This window comes from Poeciliopsis prolifica, unplaced genomic scaffold (assembly GCF_027474105.1).
Source record: "Poeciliopsis prolifica strain line A6 unplaced genomic scaffold, Auburn_PproV2 SCAFFOLD021, whole genome shotgun sequence".
Lineage (NCBI taxonomy): Eukaryota > Metazoa > Chordata > Actinopteri > Cyprinodontiformes > Poeciliidae > Poeciliopsis > Poeciliopsis prolifica.
In genome coordinates, this window is record NW_026562396.1 from 5,575,344 (window position 1) to 5,597,389 (window position 22,046).

Genomic DNA, 22,046 nt, shown 5'->3' on the forward strand with positions numbered 1-22,046 from the left:
CAGATGTTGCTGTTACATCAGGTTTACTGGTGTACAAGAAACATGCAAATTCAAAGGTTCTGGCTCTGGATTTTCATATGTATATAGAGTCTATGTAATTAATTAATCACAAATGAATGGGTTAAAGTCCTGGTCCTAGATTTGAACTTTAACAGTGCAAACAGAGATAAAGTGTCGACACCAACGGAAATTTGACTCTGGACAAGTTGTTCCATTTGTACTGGGAAGTCTGAATCACAAGTTCTGAGTTGGACAAATCATCTGTGTGTCATTTGTCTTGACAACAGTTTAAACACTTGTAGTTCCTGCGGAGAGGGAAGAAACTTATTATGTTTGTGAATGTTTGTATTTAGGCTTCTTTGGAGCCCATTTATGTCAGACAGGATGTCCAGCGAGAAGCACAGGTAGAGTGTCATTTATGTAACCCAGCCGAACACGTATGTCTGTTAGCCCTGATCCAAAAAGGCTCGTGTCTGTAACCCACAGCCCCAAGTTTAGAGGCATCCTGAGAGGCCCTATGAATACTGCATGATGGAGCTTTTATTACAGAGCAAGCTGGAGTGTAAATAAGATCCAGGCAATGGGGCACATTTACTAGGGTCAGATCTGGGGGAAGTGACGGTGGGGGTGCCTACGTAACCTTGTCCCCTATCCTCCCGCTGTCACTAGCTTGTCACTGTAACTCATACGAGGATGCTGGGCCCTGGGGTGGTCAAGGCCAGCCTGAGAATAAAGCTTTGACCAAGCGGTCGTCACGACCTCTTTTACAACCCTGATGTGCTTTTTGTTCTAACTTTGACCTTTTTAACTATTCTACGTGGGATTTATACCTTTGGTTTCCATCTCGATGCATCTGTTTTCGAATCATCTCTTTGTTTACCACTCTAAATAACTGAAATTGCTGCCCAAGTGTTATTTTGCTGTGTCACTCCTCTTCTTAGCATGTGGAGACTTCTCTGTCACAACTACAAGTCGTTTGGTATTGCAGTAATTCTTCTCTGAATCGCTCCTACACATGGCTAAGTCGGTACATAACATGTGTACCCCTGCAGTCCTGCATCAATTAACATCCTCCTCTTAATTAAGAGGCAGCTGTCATGCTTAAGTGCTATTGATTGTAGCTAACAGGAGGACAGAGAGATCAAAATGAAAGCGGGGCCATCAGCTTTCTTCCACGATGAGGCATATGATCAACATTCCTTCTAGGAAATCAAACATCCCACATAAGTCAGGAAATGTTTAAGTTTATTATTATGCAGCCTTTTCATTTCCATCGTTTTGATTAGGCTACATGAGAAATGATCATCCGTTTTTAGTTTGGTTTTATTAGAAAGGTGTTTTTTTGTCATACTTTAGTTACCATCCTGGCTGCACAGGATAGCCACATTAGGTGTTTGCCCTGTTTGTTAATACCTGACTCAGCTCTAATAGTTGCCATTAATTAAAGTTCTGGGCCAGTTTAGGAGCGTGTCCCGAAACAGCAATTTGACACCCCAAAGTTGGACACATTAAACACACTTTGTACCATTCTCACAGAGGGCCTGCTGCATGTCGTTGGGTAAGGATCGCGTGTCTTAGACCTGCAAATCAACTGGCCCGCGTGACGTACACCGAACCCACCTCCTCTTCATCACTTGACAGCTGTCGTACAGTATTCGTCCTTGAAGACTGTATGTTAAGAGCTGTTGAGGTATTGTCGGTGCCACTGTAAACCGACCTTCAAGGCCGGTAACTAAAGCCGACGCATGCTGCTAAGGTGTTCGCTAATTAAATCATCATGGGGCCGGTCGGCGACTGCAACTCTAGACTCAAGTCTGGGACGAATAGAGAAAGGCTTGCCTTGATCTGGTTTTAGTCATTTAGTCATTGCTGATTTGAACAACAACAACAAAAAAATCTACTTTTACTGTATTTTATAAGGAAATCAGTTTTGTGGTTTTCTGGAACATTATTTCACTTGCTAATAACAGTGAATATGGCATTCTTAGACAAATAAAGTAGTGGTTGTTACAGTTACCTGTCCACAACGTTAATGAAAGCCTGAAAGTAGGTGGAGATTTGTTTGCAAAGACCTTGGCATATCTTTTGTGCAATAGAAAGGAAAAACTGAACTTAACTGTGATTAAATCAAGAGTGAAGAGATTCACAGCTGGTTCTAAAAACTGACTAGGACCTTTCTAAAGATAAAGAAATAATTATGCATACAGTTGTTCTTTTAAATTCACACAGTTGAAAACGACAGAGAAAGGTAAAGGAGGCAATTTTTAAGATCATGATTTGAATATATTTGACCATTTGTGTTGGGTTTTTTTTCTCTAGAGCGTACCATGTTCTCAGCAAGCGTGTTTTAGCTGTCAAGGTGAGAGTTCCTCTGGTTGTATTGACTCCTTCACTGTGTCTTTCCATTGCACTGAGTTTTTTTTGTTTTTGATTTAATAAACTACTGTCTCCTTTCTGTTTTTGTAATGTGTGAGTACAGGTTATTCCTCTGGATATTACAGTGGAGTTACAGAAGCAAATCATGTCAGAACTGGAAATTCTCTACAAGGTTGGTGTCTCCAGTTCTCATCTGTTCCTCTTCAGCAAAACAATTAGTTTTTCCTAATCCTGAATCTTTTTGACCTGCTCTGTTAATTAACTACTGACTTAAGAAAAATACGAATAACAAAAGAAAATCACCACAAGGTTCATAGAAGTAGCCAAAGCTAAGTTGCTGCGTTGCTATGAGGTGCTTTATTAAGATCAATAGTTATAACATTTGTTCATATAAAATACATTTTGATCTTTGGATTAAATAATTGCAAGTAGTAGATCTGCTTTAACCAACTCTGCATCATTTAGGCGTAGAATGATTCACAAAACCAATCATTTAATCCATTTCATGTTAAAGGGCTCCTGCTTTCACTTCATTGGGTTTTATGCAATATTCGGTTTTTCAAACATCAGTTATTATGAAGATCATGACACAAAGTTACTGTGTTGTGATCATCATACTAAGTCATCATACTTTTGATACTAAATCAGAATATGCTGCAGATTCTCAAAAGGGTTTTTGCTTACTTGTCATAAAAAGGCCTCAAAATGTTTGCCTTAGAGTCCATCTCAAAACATAATCTGTTATTCACAATCAATTCCTAGCAAACAGAAAAAATCAAGTTTTCTTGGTGGTAAAATGCAAGAAGTTCAGTTCCAGAGCTCATCTAAAGGCGTGGTGAAGTTTGGAGGTGACCTCTGCACACTGCCTGATCCCTTCTACTTGTGATAAAATTCCACAAACAGCTGCTTTTTGCATGCTGTCATTTACTCAGCTCTGCTTCTGAAAGCAAACCATTATTTCAAAAATGTCTGTAGGATCAGGCTTGGTGCCAAAACGCTGGATTTTATACAGCGCTGGACATGGAGGATGATTAGCATAGCTGATTTCAATAATTTGGGGGGATGAACCAATATTTTTGGCAAAATGGTGAAGGAAAAGCTACCTGGTAAAATGATAGATTTATTAGGTCCTATCAATGGAGTCATATTTAGCTGCTGATAAATATGGGTAAGTCCTTAAATACAGTATGGTTTATCTTTCAGTGATTAAATCAAGAGAAAGTCTGAGAATACAGCTGGCTGTTTTATTAAATTGAGAAAGCTTTCTGCATTGTGTATCAATATATTTTTTATTTCTCCCTTAGGATGTACTGCAAACACTGTTGCCATTATTAGACACAATGAAAGAAAAAATTGAAATGATAAACATAGTGGAACAGTAGTTTACTTTAGCGAAGAAAGACAGATTTTTTTTGAGCTAGCAAGATGGCATCCACTTTTCCGACTTTATAAATAAATAAAAATGCTTTGGGTTTTTCTTAATTGATCAGCATCTTCTTTATTTGCAGTGCGATTCGCCCTACATCATCACTTTCTTCAGTGCCTTCTTTGTGGAGAACAGGATTTCCATATGTACAGAATTTATGGATGGTGAGTTTTTCTGCTACGTTGCTTTCTCGCTCGCTACCTACAGCTACGCAGAAGAGACTTGAGGGAACAGCCCAGCTCTGTCTCTCTGCTGAGTATCCATTTACACTTCTGCAGATCAAAGGATCGTCTGATCGCCGTGAGCTGCTTAGCATCGCTGTGTGCTAAAAGCTACAAGGGCGTGATAAATCTTGACTGAAGTGCATTTGGAGATGTATGCACTGGTGTGAGATCGGGGACAGTACGGTTCTTAGGTGTGTGTTTGTCTAAGTGCGTGTTAATGCAATGATTCCCATGTTTCACACATTCAGCAGTACATCAGTAAAGTCTGTAACTTCTGACTACTTCATGGAACTTTTCTTAACCTGAGTTATTGGGAAAAGTAAACATTATCAATTATTTGCATCATAGAAGATGGAGTATAGCAAAAATTATTATGTTATTATGTTTGACATCACAGTGATGTTGAAATTGGAGTTTTTCTTATGATTCTGGAACTACTTTTTATAAAAAATAAACAGTTTTGAAGTGAAATTCAAACTAAACTGATATTTACTTTATAACAAAATCTTAAGCCAAGGTATTTTTCCCCCACTCAAATTTTACAAACCCAGGCCTACAAAGATCTTTGTTTTTTTTTTCCATGCAGGTGGATCTTTGGACGTCTACAAAAGAATACCGGAGCACGTTCTGGGAAGGATTGCTGTGGCAGTAAGTTTCTGAGCACAATGATTGTCATATCAGATATTTATTTTAGTAGAGTTAGAGAGAGGATGCGTGTCGATTCCTTTTCTCTCATATTTTCTCGTCCCTGTTAAAGCCAGCTTTTTGACAGAGGCGGCCTTGGAAGTCGATTATTGCATGGCTCTTTTCCACACTCATTACCCTCCCTCCGGCTCCTGCTCCTCTTTTGTGTTGCTTCCCCTTTAACTTTGTCCGTAATCAAACAGTGACAGCTATTTAATCAGTGCTAATTCTGTTTCACAGCTTTCCCTCCTTTCTACTGCCACAGTTGTTAATTATCACTGAAAGAAAAGCACCCGGGGAGGTTGCCAGTTGTTGCTCTTGTACCACAACCTATCAAGACAGTTTTGTGTTTCGTTAATTTCATTCATCTCTTTATGTGGCATATCAGTGATGGATGACAAAAGCCTTGGAAGTGGCTTGCATATTGTGTAAATTGTGTGACAAACATTTGAAAATGAATGATAGTTAAACACCCATTTGCCTTTCTAAAGAGGATCTATCAGGTGGAAGAAACAGTTTACATGTGCCACACATCTTTAAAAACTTCAGGTTAAGGAATTAACCCCGGTTCTCTGAAACTTTTGTTTCGGTATACCACTATGGGAGACGACGCCAGCGCCTGTCCCCCAAAATCCCTATTTCATTACGTCAGTCTTGACTGGCTGGTAGAAGAGACGTCAGTTCCAGGAGGAGGGATCTCCTCCCAGTATAAATGACTGGCGTCACGCAAGCGATCTTCAGTCTTTTAAGCACACCTCTTCCTCGCTCCAGGCAAGGAGGGTGATCTGGTGAGACACTTCCCTTGTGGTTCAGAGAACCGGGGTTAATTCCTTAACCTAAAGTTGTTTTTCAACATGGCTACTCCCGTATTGCCAGATAAGCATACTCGAAGATACATTCTGCAGTTATCTAAGTGTGGATCCCACGCCCAGAACTGTGTAAGCCAGAGTTTGTGCCGTGACATTCAGTCTATAGAACCTAGTGAAGGTGTGAGGAGTTGCCCAGCCGGCAGCATCACAAAGGTTTGATGTTTCAGGGTATATCTCCAATGGTATACCCTGAAACAGTGCCCAGGTTGAGGCCATGCCACGAGTGGCAACTATTCAATCAGTGCACCTCCTACAGTTTGTAGACCTGCAGAAAGTGCAAGGCCTTTACTCTGATGGGCCATAGCAATAGCTCCGACTATCCAATGGGAAAGGCGTTGCTTCGTTAGGGGCTTCCCTTTATGTGGTGAAGCCCATGACACAAACAGCTGCTCAGATTTGCGAAAACCAGCTGTTTTCTCCACATAGATCCTAAGAGATCGCACAGGGCAGAGCGAATGCAGTCGTTCATGCGCCTGAGAGGAGAATGGTGAAGGGCAGAAAGCCATCAACTCCAAAGGGCGGCATGGCAATGCCGGGTTAAAAACCTTTGGTATATAAACCAGATTGGGTTTTAGTAAAACCTTATAATTCGGCTCAGTTAATCGCATGCAGGAGGGGTTCACTGAAGAAGCTTGAATGTCATTTCACACGTTTGGCAGAAACCAATGCAACTAACAAAGCTGTCCTAAATGAGAGCACTTTCAGCTCAGCCTGCTCCAGGGGTTCAAAAGGTACATGTGACCAGGCATCAAGTACCATCGGTAAATCCCTTGAAGGAGTGAGGCTTTTGGACACTGGCTGGAGCCGCCATGCACCCTTCATGAACTGGCACACCAGAGGATGTTGCCCCACTGTTTTGTCTCCAAAGAAGTGAAACCAAACTGGTGTGAAATACTATAACGTATCATTTATATATTGTTGCTCCAATGAAAGCAGGCCTGTCTGCTTTATTTAATTAACATTTCTGCCAAGGTTGGTTGACATTATGAATGTATTTGTAAGCGTTTTAAAACACGAGTGGTTGGGTTTAAACAATGTGCTCTCTGACAAAAACCTCTACCTGTTTGAAAACTCCGGTGCTCATGTTTTACTGTGAGACCACCAGATTGATTTGGTTCAACCAAAAACGTATCGGGTCATAACCACGGCTGGTGCTAGACCCGGCTCTTATCTGGTTCTGTAAAAGAGCCGGTCTACTTTTCCACCACCTGAAAGCAGGAGCCACAATGTTACGCAAGTAAATGTCCTTCAAACTGTTCAACAACCAGCAGGGCTAATGAATCACAATACCAGCTGCTGAAAACAGGAGTTAATCACAGCTTTCAGAGCAAAAATATTTTAGCACCACCTGGAGACATCAAAGGATTAACAGAACTGAGTCAGAGATCAAGTTCATGTATTCTGCGGAAAATAATCAGCCGTGAGCGCAGCTGTGAACAGGGTGTTGACCTGCTTCGGCTCTGACAGCTGATTTCAAAATAAACAGCCATTTTTTAAATTAATTTTTTGTTACTCTGCTATGACTCTGGCATTGTGTTACTGTCGAGTTCTGCTCCTGTGTTTTTACATTTGACCGAACAAAAACGAAACGGAGTTTGAGATCTTTGTCTGTTTAAAGTCGCAATCTTTCTGTTTTCCCGATGCTCGTGTCCCCAGGTTGTAAAAGGCCTGACATATTTGTGGAGCCTGAAGATACTTCACAGAGGTGAGTAAGGTTGCTGCTTTATTAAAAAAAGAAAAAAAAAAGGGCAGAGTTGATAAAGACAAGTGGCAGAGTGCTGATGTCGCAGTTCTTATCAAGCAGTTTGTCTCCACAGATGTCAAGCCTTCCAATATGCTGGTGAACACCCGAGGACAAGTCAAGCTGTGTGACTTTGGTGTCAGCACGCAGGTACTCTGATTTGTTTGTGTTGGAGTGAATGAAAGAAAGCAGGATGGAAATGCGAGGAAGCTGTGGAGTGGAGCTGCACCGCTCCTGTGCATTCATAGTGTGCGTGCGTGTGTGTGTGCGTGCATGTGTGTGTGTGTGTTCACGTGGTCAGCTTGTCAATCACAGAGTTTATTCTACACTCAAGACATCAGAGCCATCCCCAGGGTCATCTTCTCACATTAGTGCCCCCCCCCTTCCATTGTTCTGCATCCTCTGAAAAAAAAAATCACTTGCTATAATTATGACACACACACACACACACACACACACACGTCGAGCCACATTGATATGTATTCAGTAGATTGGAGGGGAAAGCGTGGGCGGCAGACAATAGCCTTGTCATCACGTGTGCGTATGTGTGTGTGTGTGTGTGTGGGGGTGTGTGGGGGTGTGCGTGTGTGCGTGTGTGTGTGTGTGTGTGCGCGCACGCGCCAATGTGTGTTTTGTAATGTAGTCATCAGGGACAGACCTTCACCGTCCCCAAAACACCCAGGGCCGTGGACTCGGTTTTTCCTTTCAGCATCCAGGCACGCAAACAGTTGCCCTTCTTTGGAAAATTGGTCTCCCATTCATAACCTTCACTTCCTTGGTTTCCTAAAGGTGAACACGTGTCCCACCCCTGTTTTTGTTCTTTTTTTGTTGTTTACTTGTGTTTTATGCATGTAAACCCTTCATCCTTGCCTCATATTCAGGAGGACGTTTACCAAAAAAAAGCCTTATGGGAGCAGACAGACATTATCACATACACAATCTGATGCCATCGTCTCTTGTTTGAGTCCTGAGCGCAGCCCACTCACATGATCGTAGATTTAGAGAATGCAAATGACCCATAGCTGTTGTTTTATTTTTGACATTGTAAATCGTAAAACCTGTTAATGTTATTTGTGTTTAACTATTCATGTAATTTTAAGCTTAGTTACTTGATGTGAGGAGTCTTTTCTTTCCTTTTGCAGCTGGTGAATTCTATAGCAAAAACCTATGTGGGAACCAATGCATATATGGCAGTAAGTTTTCTACTTTTTATTGTAATTTCAGGTGAAATTTTGCATTTTGATTTTTAGATACATACATTTTTTTGTTGTTGTTTTTGGTTTGTTTGAAGAATAAGCTAACTTGTTTTATCTCGACAGCCTGAAAGGATATCAGGAGAGCAGTATGGGATCCATGCTGATGTCTGGAGTGTGGGCATCTCTTTCATGGAGGTATGCTATTTTTTTTATTTTATTCATTTATTTTTTTGACAATAACTTAAAGCTTTTCCTTCTATATTTCACGCAGAAAGGAATGTGAACATTTTGCAAGGAGAAAAATATCAAATGCAAAGTAAGGCTGTGAAGGGTGGGAGTTTTCAGAAACCTTCCACGGGTTTGGGATGAGCTGGGAAATTTCAGAAGTATTCAGACCTTTTATGAACATTATGGAGATGTATATGAATCAGATGGAAATCAGAAAATTTGATTCTGATTCTGCAATGTCATATTTGTGCATTAAACATTCAGAAAAAAATTGAAAGTAATTTCACTTCACTAGTCATAGGGAGCAAATATATTGCTTCAATTGTTTTGTAGATTGGAGTTCTACAAATGTCTTGTGACGGAGGAGTTTATGCACTACGCTACGTATGTCTACGTAGAATAGCATAGCTGCACTCAGTTGTACTGGGATTAAATCCAGTTGCTCTAGTCAAGATGTTGCTGTAATTTATTTTCAATAGATACAACAACCTTTTCTTGGGAATTTCTGAATATAAAAAGGAATAAGCCCAGATTTTGCACAAAGAACGTCTTTATACATCTACAGCTGAAACGTAATGGCTAATATCAATTATGATGTGTGTGTCTGTGCACGGTCATCTTATTTCCCATCACTCTCCACGTTGTTGATCTTGTTTGAGAGACACACCGCTGTCTAACATTTCAGCTTAACAACTAGACTTCCCCGTTCTCTCGTCTTCCCATTTGCACCATTGATTTTCCATCTGTTTCTGTCTGCAGTCGTCTCTCTGCCATGCAACAAACGATTCATGCCTCTGTCTCACCTTTGTTTGTCAATAATGTTTAATTCAATCCCCCTAACCAAAATGGATGAGCTCAGTATGATGCAGTCCTGTTGAGATTATTAACAAATAATTTGTGTGCTGAAGATGACCCAACTCTTCGTTGCCTGCTACCGGTGAATGCATTAAGCAAAAAAAAGGAAATGGCCTTCAGTTTCTCTCAGTTTGGGTCAATCTTTGAGCCACAGCTCCATCTATTTGTGATGGAAAAAAAGAAAATGTTGGTTTTTGTTGTCATGGGGACACTTTCAGATGAAAAGTACCTACCTCGTCAACATGTTCTAAAGGCGGCCATGTCTCACATAGCGTTTCACTTAAAATAGCACAAGTACACGTTTTATTACGCAAGGCATTCACTGCGTTGTCTTCTTGTTCTTTATCTGTCTATGTTGTTCTGGGGGGGATTGTATGGAGGTTATCAAGTAATAGCTGACATTTGACCAAGAAGCATTACCAGCAGGTGGGCACTAAGCTTACTTTGAAGGCTGAATGTCTCCGCTAGTATTTCAGCACCCACATTCTCTCACTCTGTCCATTTCTGAATGTTATGCTGTTTGAGTGCATAACATTTAAATATACATTTCAATATAAAGCTTAATGGTGTTCAATTAAGCTCCCATGGAAAGATTATAGCCAGTATTTGCCACAACATTCAGCCCAGTTGTTATTAGGATTGAGTGTCCTAATAAAGCGCTACATAATTTTGATGTTATTAATATTTTCCACTGTTGGGTTTTTTCACATAGGAAAATAGAAATTGTATGAAGTGTTTTTGTAATTTGTCTTTTGATGTTTTAAGATCTCCTTCTTTAGTAATTATTGTTCTTCTTCTTACAGTTGGCTCTTGGCATGTTCCCGTACCCTCAAGTAAGTTGCTTTTAATTTTTTGTGTTTGTATTTGTATTAGTTTTTATAAGTATGAACTGTTCTTGATAGATCAATGGGAGTACCTAAAATGTAGTGAGACATTATGCACGATTGTTAAAAGCGATGGTTTCAAAACTTCTCAATATTAAAGTCTTAATGAGCGGCTAATGATAGCACCACAATAACTGGTAGTTTCTCTGGCAAACAGTGCTACAGCGCTACCCCTCTCCCACCTGTTGCTGTGCACTTTTGTCTTTAGATGGCCTAATTAATAACCAGCTTGTATTTCTTGAAGTGCTTACAATAGTTTTTAAGTGTTGTATAATAGTACAAATTTCACAGTACTATGAGATTTGACAGTTTTTTCTTTCAATTTTTCTGCTACGCTTTTTTCTAGACTTCCTGTTAGTCCGTATGAAAATCAAATTAAGCATGAATGTTTAATTTAAAACAAAAGCACTGATCAAATTTTATGTGATTCCAACAGCAGCAGGACGATTTGTTGCTTTTCTGTTTTTTTAAAGGGATGATTAGTTAATTAATAATGTGTGTGTAAATAGTGGGAGGTCATGATATTTCTAGTCTAGGTTGTTTTACCCCCCAGCAAATTCCTGTGTGTATTTTCTTGGGGGGTGGAGGTTTTGCAGATAGCTCCTAAGTGACACTGATACGCTGATAATCTTTGGATTTTTTCGTTCCTATTCGTACTGATGAATATTTGTTGTTTAGATGCAGCTTTCGGTGTATGAGGCTGTTTGTCTGAGCCCGTTCCCTCCTCCTCATTACAGTAAATTAAAATCCTCCTCAAATGTAATTGCTGACTACAGAAGTGACTTCCCAATCCCATCAAGTCTTAATTAGTACTTTAAGTTGGCTTTAACTTGCTAATCTGGCCCTGAGCAATCTGAAGCTGGTCACCTCAGGTTACTTGCTGACTGCTCCTCTGCTAGGAATATAAAGAAGCGGATTTATGTTCAGGATGTATTGTGTGAAAATCAAGCTCTCTGTCAAATAAAGAGCCTTGACTTTATTTTAAGGATATTAGATTTTTGTATAAAAAAACAAAGTTATATTATCTTTACGTTTTTCAGTCTTGACAGGATGCCAAGGACGTTGTTGGATTTATGTAGACTGCATGGTAAAATTTAACTGTTGGGGAATGAATGAAGGAATCACCAATTCTCTAAAAGCCATCCACTGTATGTCTTCATTTTTTTGGTCACATCTATACCAAGGGTATCTGCAATTATAGAGAGGCGTGCCTCTCCTTTATCTGTTGGCTAGGTGAGCTAAAATACCGCATTTCATAAAAATGAGTATACGCCACATATTTTTTATAATTATTTTATGACATATTTTCAAGAGTCAAGACCCACACATATCTATTTGTGTCTAAACTGCTAGATGAGTACACCCCTAAGTCAGAAAGTCCAAATCATGCTTTAAGTGTCATCATTTTGTGTGGCCACCATTATTTTCAAACACTGCCTTCACTCTCTTAAGCTTGAAGTTCAGTAGATCTTCACAGGTTGCCATTCAGATCTGGAGACATGCTTGGCCTGTCCAGCACCTTTGACAAGGTAGTGGTTAGGGAATACTGCAGTGAACTGAAATCCTGAAAATAATGCTCTGCTTAAGTATGTCACAGTATACAATGTATGTATGTATGTTGGCACGTCAGTAAAGTGTAGAGCCCCACAGCATGCAGCAGTTATGCAGGCCTAAACCATGACAGTTGAGAAATGATTTTATTTGAGTCATAAAATAAAACAATCTCAGTCATAAAAGGCTTGTGAACGATGCAGTTGCTTCTCCAGAACCTGGAAGTTGACTGAAATAATTAAATATATGACTTTTCACACAGCCCTTCCCTCTTCTTGGTGTTACTTCTTTGTGCGATGCCACTGCCTCTCCATCACCTAGGATTTACACCTCATGTGTCTCCGCTGTGCTGCGCACTTTACCGACAGAAATCAGCCATTATTGACCATGCTGACTTGGAGCATGAACATCACTGCATCAAAGCTGAAAGCAGACTTCCAAGCCAAAGTTGACAGTGTCTGTGAGTTTGATGAAAAGCAGCTGGATACAACATGTCACCAGATCAAGTCCCCCTCAAGTGTGACCATTCCTAAATAAATACATATACATGAGTGGGACTTGAAGTCCAAAAAATGCAGTAATTAAGAATTAATCTATAACCTAGTCGGTCTGTTTACATAATCATTGAGGCTGATTACATTGTATTGCTCTTTCTAATGTTCATTCTCAAAATGAGTCATTGTGAAAGGGAAGAAAATGTATATTTCTATGCAACAATACACATCTGCAAGTCAATATATGGCGAGTTTATGTTTGCGAATTTTCGTCTTGAGCTGGTCTAATTTTGGTTAGACGTTCCCTAATTTAAACTAAGTTTGTCATTCTTATGTAGTTCCTTCTTCACCTAATGATTTTGAGGGATTGCCCAGAATATTTGGAATATCTGTCAGTTGTTTATGCTCTCGCGTGTCCAACAGTTTCCTTATTTCGGTCTTAATTTTCCCCTAACTCCATATGGCACTCGAGACAGTTCACCTGCAGGCTGTGGCAGAGCTATGTGGCGAGAACGCTCGGATCCAGCTCGTGAAGCGCAGCCAGCCAAAGTCCTCAGGCCTAAGCTGTCTTTTTTTTTTCAGACGCTGGCACAGCTGTTTGTGCAACTCCCCTCATCCCCCCGCTATACTTCAAAGAAAAACATTTCAGCACAGACCAACGAAGTTGGTTAAGATCGCGAGTGAATTTGTGACACACAAATTTCAGCCTTAAAGTTGCCAAGGATACTGGAAGAGTTACGCTTGGCTTGGAGGCATTCGTAAATTGCACTTCCAAGGAAAGCCAATATTGTGTTTGGGATGTGTCATTCATACTGTAAAATTCTGAGGACGTCTGCTTGTTTTCTATTTGCTTTTATTTGCAGCTTTTTGTTCAGCTGGCGCTCATTCATCCTTTTGTGTGTGTGTGTGTACATGCAGAGTGGAGTCATCACCTCATGTTTGCTATGATTAGAGATGGTCTCTTTAATTCCACTTCACCACATGTTGGGATTCATTTGCGTTCTTTGTCAGGAGTTAATGGAGTTTTGCGCGGCTCGCTCTGAAAGTCTTTGAAGACACCAGACCTGATGATGTGATGTGTATACAGCCGCCAGCAGTATTGCTTCTGATTGATTTGTTGTCGTTTTGGTTTGCTCTATTGTTTTGTTCATTTTTGTCATATTTCTCATATTTGAATAGATTCCCGAATGAAATATCGTGACATTCTGAGTTTTTGTTTTTTTTTCTTTTTTAAGATACTTCATTACACATCACTGCATCTGTCAAAGACTACAGTCACTTTCCCTCCGTTACTTTTTTCCCCTCAACATAAATACAAAGATTATAGTTTCTGTTTCTTTTTTTTACTCGCTGGGTAGTTGTAAACAAAGTTCTGTGTATTTTTTGTCTATCATTTTAACCTCCTTAAATACACGAAAGTATGTGGTTTTAAAATCAATGTGGAAACGTTTGAGGTGCATATGTATCTTTAGATGCTGTCCTAAAGATATGCAAGTATTGGTTTCATGGTAATGAAACATCTAATGTTTATGCAGTAGCTACCTTGTTATTGTCTCTCTTGTTATGATCTCATTACAATGTCAAAACACGCACACTTTTAAATATGATTAAAATGTATATATAAAGTATTTAGGAAAGGAAATCACAATCTTACATATTTTGTGAAGTTATATTGAGCAGGCGGAAAAAAAAAAAAAAAAGTTGTGCATTTGAATATTGATTTTGTGACTTCTGGTTTCACGCTGAGCTTTCCAAGAAAGCGAAAAGCGAAACTTCATAAGCTCAGCAGAGACGGAAAGCTGATGTTTTCCGCAAAGGCATTCATCATGTTGTGTCACAAACACACACATACACAGAAGTAAATACATCCTCATACACAGTGCTGTCGTCTTGTATGTGACATTATAGAGAAGAAAAGCCAGAAGATCTCTCTTTTTTTCCCTGTTTGATGATCATATCAGGCATTGTTTACCCTCAGGATGAACATTCACCTAATGACTTAGGTAAACACACAAATGTATTGAATTCTTCGTTTTGAAACGTGGCCGTGCTGCTATATAGAAGTACAATAGGTCCTCAATTATGTTTTAAATAAGTTAGCCTCCCTCTTTCCAATTTCAAGCCCTGGAGCAGCTTGCAATTCGGTTTTAGTAATTATTTCAGAGCAAATTAGTTTTCCATAGTTGCTTTTAATGTGTCTGAATCAGGCAAAACTGGATATAGAGGCAGTTTAGGAGTCTCTTGGTATTTACAGAGTGCGAAAACCTGTATTTAATTGAGTGAATCAATAAGTGCTCTAATGCACTGTCAAAAAACGTGGAGAAATGAGCAATCTTTTCAGCTGAGCCCAGGTTTTAAGCCTTGTATCATTTATTCTGAGAGATGAATGTATAAATTTAAGGTTTTTAGAAATGAAAACAAGTTGTAGTGAATTCATCCCTAGAGGGGTTTTGAATGGGAAGGCTTAATGCTTTGCTTAGCTCCACTGCCATTTCATGCATTTTAAGTTAAAATGGCATGTCTACATTTTTCAAATCAAAAGCCCCTTTTCTACTTCATACATTTTTAAGAACATTATGCTTTTTTTTCCATCATAGCTGTGTGTGCGTGATTTTTTTATTTTTTTACCAACGTCTTTCCAGAACTAGCCTAAATCTTTCACAGAATGTTCTTTTCCTCACTTTTAAGGACCTGCTCCCGTATCTCCTCACATTTCTTCCCCGTACAAGCAATACCTCCTACCCTTTAGTAGTCACTTAAAACGCACCATTATACCTGTAAAGCAGACATTCAGCGTGGCCCATTGTAAATCTCCTCCAACGCTGTTTTACAGTTATTCTACATCCCAGCACATCTCGATAACCTGGAGGGCAGGAATAAAGAAATGCTCAGAAAATTAGCATTAGTGGATCTTTTACCCCCATTCCCCATTACCCCAGACCAAATTTTAATACGTACTCACAAGACTAGTACGTACTCACAAATTGCCAACAGGAAAGCAATAATTTTCTCCTAGTGATCATAATGTTTCCAAGTGCATCGTCTTGATTATGACACACTAATTACATATTGCCTCATCTCTCTCTTTTTTTTTTTTCTTCCTTCTTCTGTCTTGCCCTACAGATTCAGAAAAACCAAGGATCTCTAATGGTAAGTTTTATTGCTATGGAATAGGGTGCAAGAAGCCAGAGGTCTCCTTCTCTGCATACAGTCTGTCACTCTTGGTTGACTCTCTCATTTAAAAAAAAAAAACTCACTCAGATTGGATTTTTGCAGCAAATTATTAGATTATGCCTAAACTGCTGGTATTACATTAGGTGCTATAATGGAATAATAAAAACCCTGCTTTGCCTGAGCTTGCTGCATGTGATTAATCTTAGTACTTTTTTTTTTTTATCACACAACTGATTTCCCCTATTGCCAAGATATTCCATGTAGGCTAACGTTTCTCCCCCCTCACCCCCGACTCCTTCTGCTTCTCCTCGTCAGCCTCTCCAGTTACTGCAATGCATCGTTGATGAGGTGAGTCGCCGTCTTATGTGCTTCTGCATCTAAAGTCAGTCCTAATGGCCCGGAAAGCTTATATTTTGTTTCCTAATGAAGCAAACCACTCAGGCGGCTTTGCTCCCCATTCACTCAACCCTTCACCCTATGCAACAGCCTCCGGCAGCAGACGTATGCACATTACTGTAGTGGAGGCTGGACTCGTCACGAGTGACAGCCGCACAAAAACAGAGTTCTGAATTCTGTGGACTACAAGAGCCAGAATTATGTCGAAGCAGGATTTTTTTTCGTACCTCTATTATGTAAAAAGGTAATGGTTATCTTAGAGGTTGAGGTTGCATCCTGGTTTCTGAGAAAAAATGTCTGAAATCAGGAGCACATGGGAATATAAGTCTAATAAAAAATTTTGCAAATTTAAAAGAAGAAGTCATGTTTTGCGTAGCCAATTCTAGTCTTCCTTTTAAAAAGACATCACACGACAGGGGTGTGTGACACGAGGTCAAGCATGGAAATTTATCGAGAGCTGTGAAATGTTTTCACTCCTGTTTGTCCAACTATATTCGTTAGTTCATCCATCCATCGAATTTTCCCTCTTTCCTTTTTTCTTCCATATTGATCCAGTAAATGAATTGTGAACTTCTGTGTTTAATTATGAATTCAGTCAAATTCGGATATGGAAACATGTAGAAATCCTAACAATTGTTGTACCAGCTACTCATCCTCTTCAGAATGGGCTTCTGCTGCCAATTAAATCTAAAATGTTATTTTTATTAAACAGTTTATTAGATACCGTTTAAACCAGACTAACATGCAGGGTAAACCCACCTAAGCATGTTTGTTTTTTGATTTATTGCCTTGCTGTTGTCCTCATGAATACTGCATGCGAGCGCACACACTGCCCCTCATCAGAACCAGCAATCACATATTCTTCATGTTTTTTTCCCAGAGCTTTTTGCTGACATTCACTAATAGCCAAAATGCCTCAACAACAACAGCCACCCACTGCCCCCATCACCAGCCATATTGCACATTAAACATACTGTGTCACTTGTCCTTAACTGCCTATGGATTGACCGTAATTAATAATTAAATGCTTTTGGTTGTAATGGATTGACCTGGGCTGAACTGTTCATTAGTCAGCTCGACGTCGCGATCACTCAAACTATTTTTCCCGTGCCCTTTGCTGTCTCCCCTTGAAGGGAGAGAAAGCGCTGTGTTGTCCCTGCCGGAGCAGCAGAGCCTTACTGTCCCTGCTAATTTGGTGCCTTCAAGGAGGAGACAATAGGATAAGCTCTGCCTGGAAAGATGGAAGTCACTTTGAGAGAATCTGTATCCTGACTAATTAACTATTTAGCTGAAGTACATTGGTAATCGTTGAGGCACAACTGGTGTGCGGATACTGGGAGAGCCTACTCTGTTTGTGTGTTGAATATCATGTAAAAAGCTAACAAATTGGGACATTTGACACATGGCAGCAGAAATTTAGGTTTTGCCCTCAAAGAAAGCAGATAAGCAGAAAAACAAAAATCTGTTTTAGCTCGTTTATTGTTGGGAAAATGAAATGAACGTTTTCTGGTAAAGGAATCCCAACAGCTAAAATTTACAGTATCAGTGTAAGGATATGCTTTTTGCTGAATGAGTTAGTCATTAATTATAATAAAAGCTAAGGTTCGAGCTTCTCAGATATGTTTAATTTTATGTCTTACAATTTTTGCAGTCTTATAAATAAAGGACTTGCTGAGAATTAAAAAAAATCCTGTTTTGATTATGTATTTTACCCTTTAACGTATCAATCATAAAACTAAACTAGCTTTTGTGTTTAGTAAAGGTTCAACAGAGATCAGGGACATAAGCTTTGAAATTTAAATAGGTTTTTAATTTTGCAATGTCTTAATTTTCTACTGAATTTAACTCCACTACCTCCATCAAGCAATCTGCCGCACGTTTTTCTTTTGTGCTTATTGTTTGTTACTTTTAATGGCTTATTTACAGGCAAAGAAAAATCGGAAGCAGTGATTCAGTGATGCACACCCACACACACACTATTGTGCACCTCTCCAGAAAAGAAATGAAAATTTAAACTAATGAACTCTGTAGAATTGAGAATAATGGAAAATGATGAAAATGTTTTCTTTTGATCAGTGTTTATATTTACAAATGCTCCTTTTGGCTTTGAGATCCTCTATGATTATTCCTTGCTGCTTTCCGTTTTTGGAGGTATGGCTTACATGCATTCAAACTTTTTTTTTCTAGAAAATAAATAAATCTTTGATTTTTTTTTTCTTTCAAAATTAAAACAAAAAAGAACTTTCTTTTTTTTTTCTTTTTTTTTCTTTTAGTCAGAGGCATTTGACAAGTGGAGCTGTATGGTTGCAGAGTGGGGGAGGAGAGAGCATCATGCTGAAGATTGATCACTTTTCCATAAACAGATTCAGAAACTTTGATAAAAACTCTTCATATTACTTCAATTACAAGAAATGCCAGACATTGACATCTCTGACTCTCAATAGAATGAGTCAGAGATGTCAAAGTTTTATCTAAAAGTTTCTTATAAGGATAATAGTGCGGAATTCTTTTTTGGTTTCAAATACATTTAAAATATTATGAAGATGAGAACTTGGGATGTTTTCACTCCTGATTGTCCAGTAGACTCTGTTTGATCGGGGACCAAATTTACAATAATTGTTACATTTTCATTTGGTCCGGTTCTTTTTCACACTGCATTGTGTTAAATGAACCAAACTCTTTAAGAAAATCACACAAACAAACAAACAACAAAAACACAATTCCCCTCCTTGCCTGTGGTGGTGCTGCATCAAGAACCAGTGAAGAAAATTACAAAAAAATAAATAAATCTGAAGAAGTCTGCTTTTGGAGCGCTGTCCAGTCTGCTTGGTGTTCAAACCAGAGTTCATTCAACCAAAAAGAGACCCAGGCTTTAGGTGGACCAGAGTGTGATTTTTTTTTTTTTAATCTGAATCAGAATTTGCTCATTAATGCCTCCCTAAATAAATTAGACTTTTTAGACAATAGAACTAGTGTTTAGTAAAAGCAAACAAACAGGGCTTGCATGAATGCACCCTAAACTTATCTGCGTGTAACGTTAAGGCAGCTACTCAAAATAAAAAACGAGGTGGGGATTTCTGCCAACAGACTTTAATTTTGCTACATTTGTCCAACATTTTCTTGTATTAAACGCCTTGAAAAACACTGATAAAGATGGCAGACAGAGCAGAGGAAAGCAAATATACTGTTATTACATAGCAAATAATTGCTGCTTTATTAACCTTCATGACACAGAGAATGGGGCTCATTTAAGACCACATGTATGTTTAATTGACGTTAATTTACTTACTCTTCACTTAGATTGTTTTAGTGTGTCCCTGAGAAAAAACGCCCGCGCCTCTGAGCCAAGGTCTTAATTTGGAAGTTCTCTGCAGTCGTCCCCTCCATCTGTCCGCTGTCCTCTCTCATTAATGTGCCGCCTCTCCTCTGTTTGTTGAATAGCAAGCGGCTTCACCAATAAAGAACTCCCACTTTATTCTCAAGCCTGTAATTACTCTTCTAATTTTGCCTAATAATTGCTTCATGGCAATGACATGTATATTTACTCGTACCCTGGTAGCACGCGCGCGCGCCGTCTTGCAGTGGAGCAAATTGACAAGCAGAGGAATAATTTAAACAGGCCAGTCACTTTCATCAGCCTGCTTGTCTTTTGTGCCATCGCCTGCTGCCACATCAAAGCTGCAGCAGTGTTGCGCTCAGCTGGAAACATGAATAAATGCATAACGTGTTTGTGTCTGCGAAAAAAAAAATAAAAAAGGTGCATTAAGGTGCATGCAGATATGTGAGGAGTGTGGACAGAGGTCTAATCTACACAAAGGATGCATTTACTTGCTTGGTCAACTCTTTGAACATACTCCGGGTTTAATTTTGAGTGTGCATGCAGACTGTAATGTCTGTTCAGGGTTTCACCGTCTAAGCAGAGAACATACAGTCGGGCTTGTCGTGTGTGGTGCTCAAGGGCATTTGTTTGTGGGTGCAGGTTTGTGTATGTACTATGATATATTGTTCATCCAAGCGGCGACGTGACTGTGAAGTGCAGTGAGATTATGAGGGAGCCATTCCTTTGTTAATTTAAATGGGTTCATGCATCATGCTTTGCGGGAGGCTGCCGATCAGAGCATTAAGGAATGGCAAACACAGCCCAGAGGTGTTTTCACTGGCACAGCAGGGTTGTGCTTGTAAAGAGGTCTAATTTTTGGCATTTGAATAAATGCCTGGCTTTGAATTCAGATTTTAAGGTTTTGTCTGTGTGTGTGTGTGTGGGGTGTGTGTCTGTGTGTGTGGGGGCAGGGTGTGTTTGCACAGGTGAACTAACAAGACATTTCGCCTCTATACACGCAACACAAATGGGACATTTTGAATTAGTGGGACAGTGCCGATGTCCTCATAATTCTAGCAACAAAAAAACGATTGGAGGGGGTTTCAATGGATGCCAAAGGGTTAAATTCAAAAATCAGGCAAAGTCCCAATTATTCACATTTACAAGACATTTGTGTGTAACCTGTGTATCGCTTTTACGCCCCGGGTGGTAACTATGGGTACTGCACCTTCTCATGAATTATTCACACAAGTGTATTTTTTTAGACATGCTGATTGGCCAGCATATGGGAGTCCCTGTAATGAAGGTTTTTGTGCGGAAAATGTGTGTTAAATAACAATTCTCCTAAAAATATGCTACTTTATTGAATTAAATTCTGGCTAAGTTAAAACAGTGATCATATTAGATGTACTAAAATCTGTAGTTGGCTGTTGGGTGATTCATTTCAATAAAGTTAATCTTTAATCTATGGTTTTATAGCATACTGAAGGAGTAGGAGGATTAATAACATTGAGACTAAAATGTCAGTGGCATAATGATATGGTATTACTGACCATAACATATTTTTGGATTGTAAATTAAATGTTGAATGATTCAAAGATAGCTGTTAATAAATCTTGGGTGATTGAAAGATAATTATCACATGCAAATGTAATAGTTTAGGTGTAGGGACAAACCTTATTCAACTAAATCCTAACCTACAGTGATGCAACTCACTAGATGTTGCAGATTTAATGAGAAAATATTAATTTACTAAAAAGAGACATAGACATGGGCAATAACAGTGAGACCTGGAGGGGGCATTTCTTCCCTAGAGGGAAGAAATGGATCTCCTGATCTGAACCTGAGTGGTGTTCAGTTGTTGGACTTCTGTCCAACAGCTGGAAGAAGTTGTCCAGTTGGTGGACAACAACTGTCCAGTTGGTGGACAACAACTGTCCAACTGGACAACTGAACAACTGTCCAGGGACAACTGTCCAGTTGTTGGACAACTGTTCAGGGACAACTGTCCAGTGTTTGGACAACAACTGTCCAGTTGGTGGACACAACTGTTCAGGGACAACTGTCCAGTTGTTGGACAGTTGTCCAATTTTCCAGTTGTTGGACAACTGGACAACTGAACAACTGTCCAGTTGTTGGACAACAACTGTCCAGTTGGTGGACAGTTGTCCAGTTTTCCAGTTGTTGGACAACTGAACAACTGTCCAGGGACAACAACTGTCCAGTTGTTGGACAACAACTGTTCAGGACAACTGTCCAGTTGTTGGACAGTTGTCCAATTTTCAGTTGTTGGACAACTGGACAACTGAACAACTGTCCAGTTGTTGGACAACAACTGTCCAGTTGGTGACAGTTGTCCAGTTTTCCAGTTGTTGGACAACTGAACAACTGTCCAGGGACAACAACTGTCCAGTTGTTGGACAACAACGTCCAGTTGGTGGACAACAACTGTCCAGTTGGTGGACAGTTTCTTTTTTTAAGCCACAGGCTTAAAAAAAGATTGGTTCTGTTCTGGGACGACTGTCAAAATTCTGAAGATGATGATCTTCATCATGATTTTTTTGATTTTGCATAAAATTAAAAAAAGTTTTAGACAATACTGACCATCCTGCTATTTCAATCGAGTCTC

General features: G+C 39.4%; 1 protein-coding gene across 1 annotated transcript in view; it reads left to right on the top strand.

Moving 5' to 3' along the window:
• The window catches only part of map2k5 (mitogen-activated protein kinase kinase 5), a 70,765-nt gene that overhangs the window by 13,145 nt on the left and 35,574 nt on the right, over positions 1–22,046 (top strand). The window contains exons 9-19 of the mRNA XM_055045032.1: positions 2,320–2,359; positions 2,480–2,548; positions 3,885–3,966; positions 4,613–4,674; positions 7,236–7,284; positions 7,397–7,470; positions 8,463–8,513; positions 8,640–8,711; positions 10,403–10,432; positions 15,652–15,678; positions 16,018–16,050. Of these exons, the coding sequence (XP_054901007.1) occupies positions 2,320–2,359; positions 2,480–2,548; positions 3,885–3,966; positions 4,613–4,674; positions 7,236–7,284; positions 7,397–7,470; positions 8,463–8,513; positions 8,640–8,711; positions 10,403–10,432; positions 15,652–15,678; positions 16,018–16,050 (589 nt within the window). The remainder of the gene's footprint in view (positions 1–2,319; positions 2,360–2,479; positions 2,549–3,884; positions 3,967–4,612; positions 4,675–7,235; positions 7,285–7,396; positions 7,471–8,462; positions 8,514–8,639; positions 8,712–10,402; positions 10,433–15,651; positions 15,679–16,017; positions 16,051–22,046) is intronic.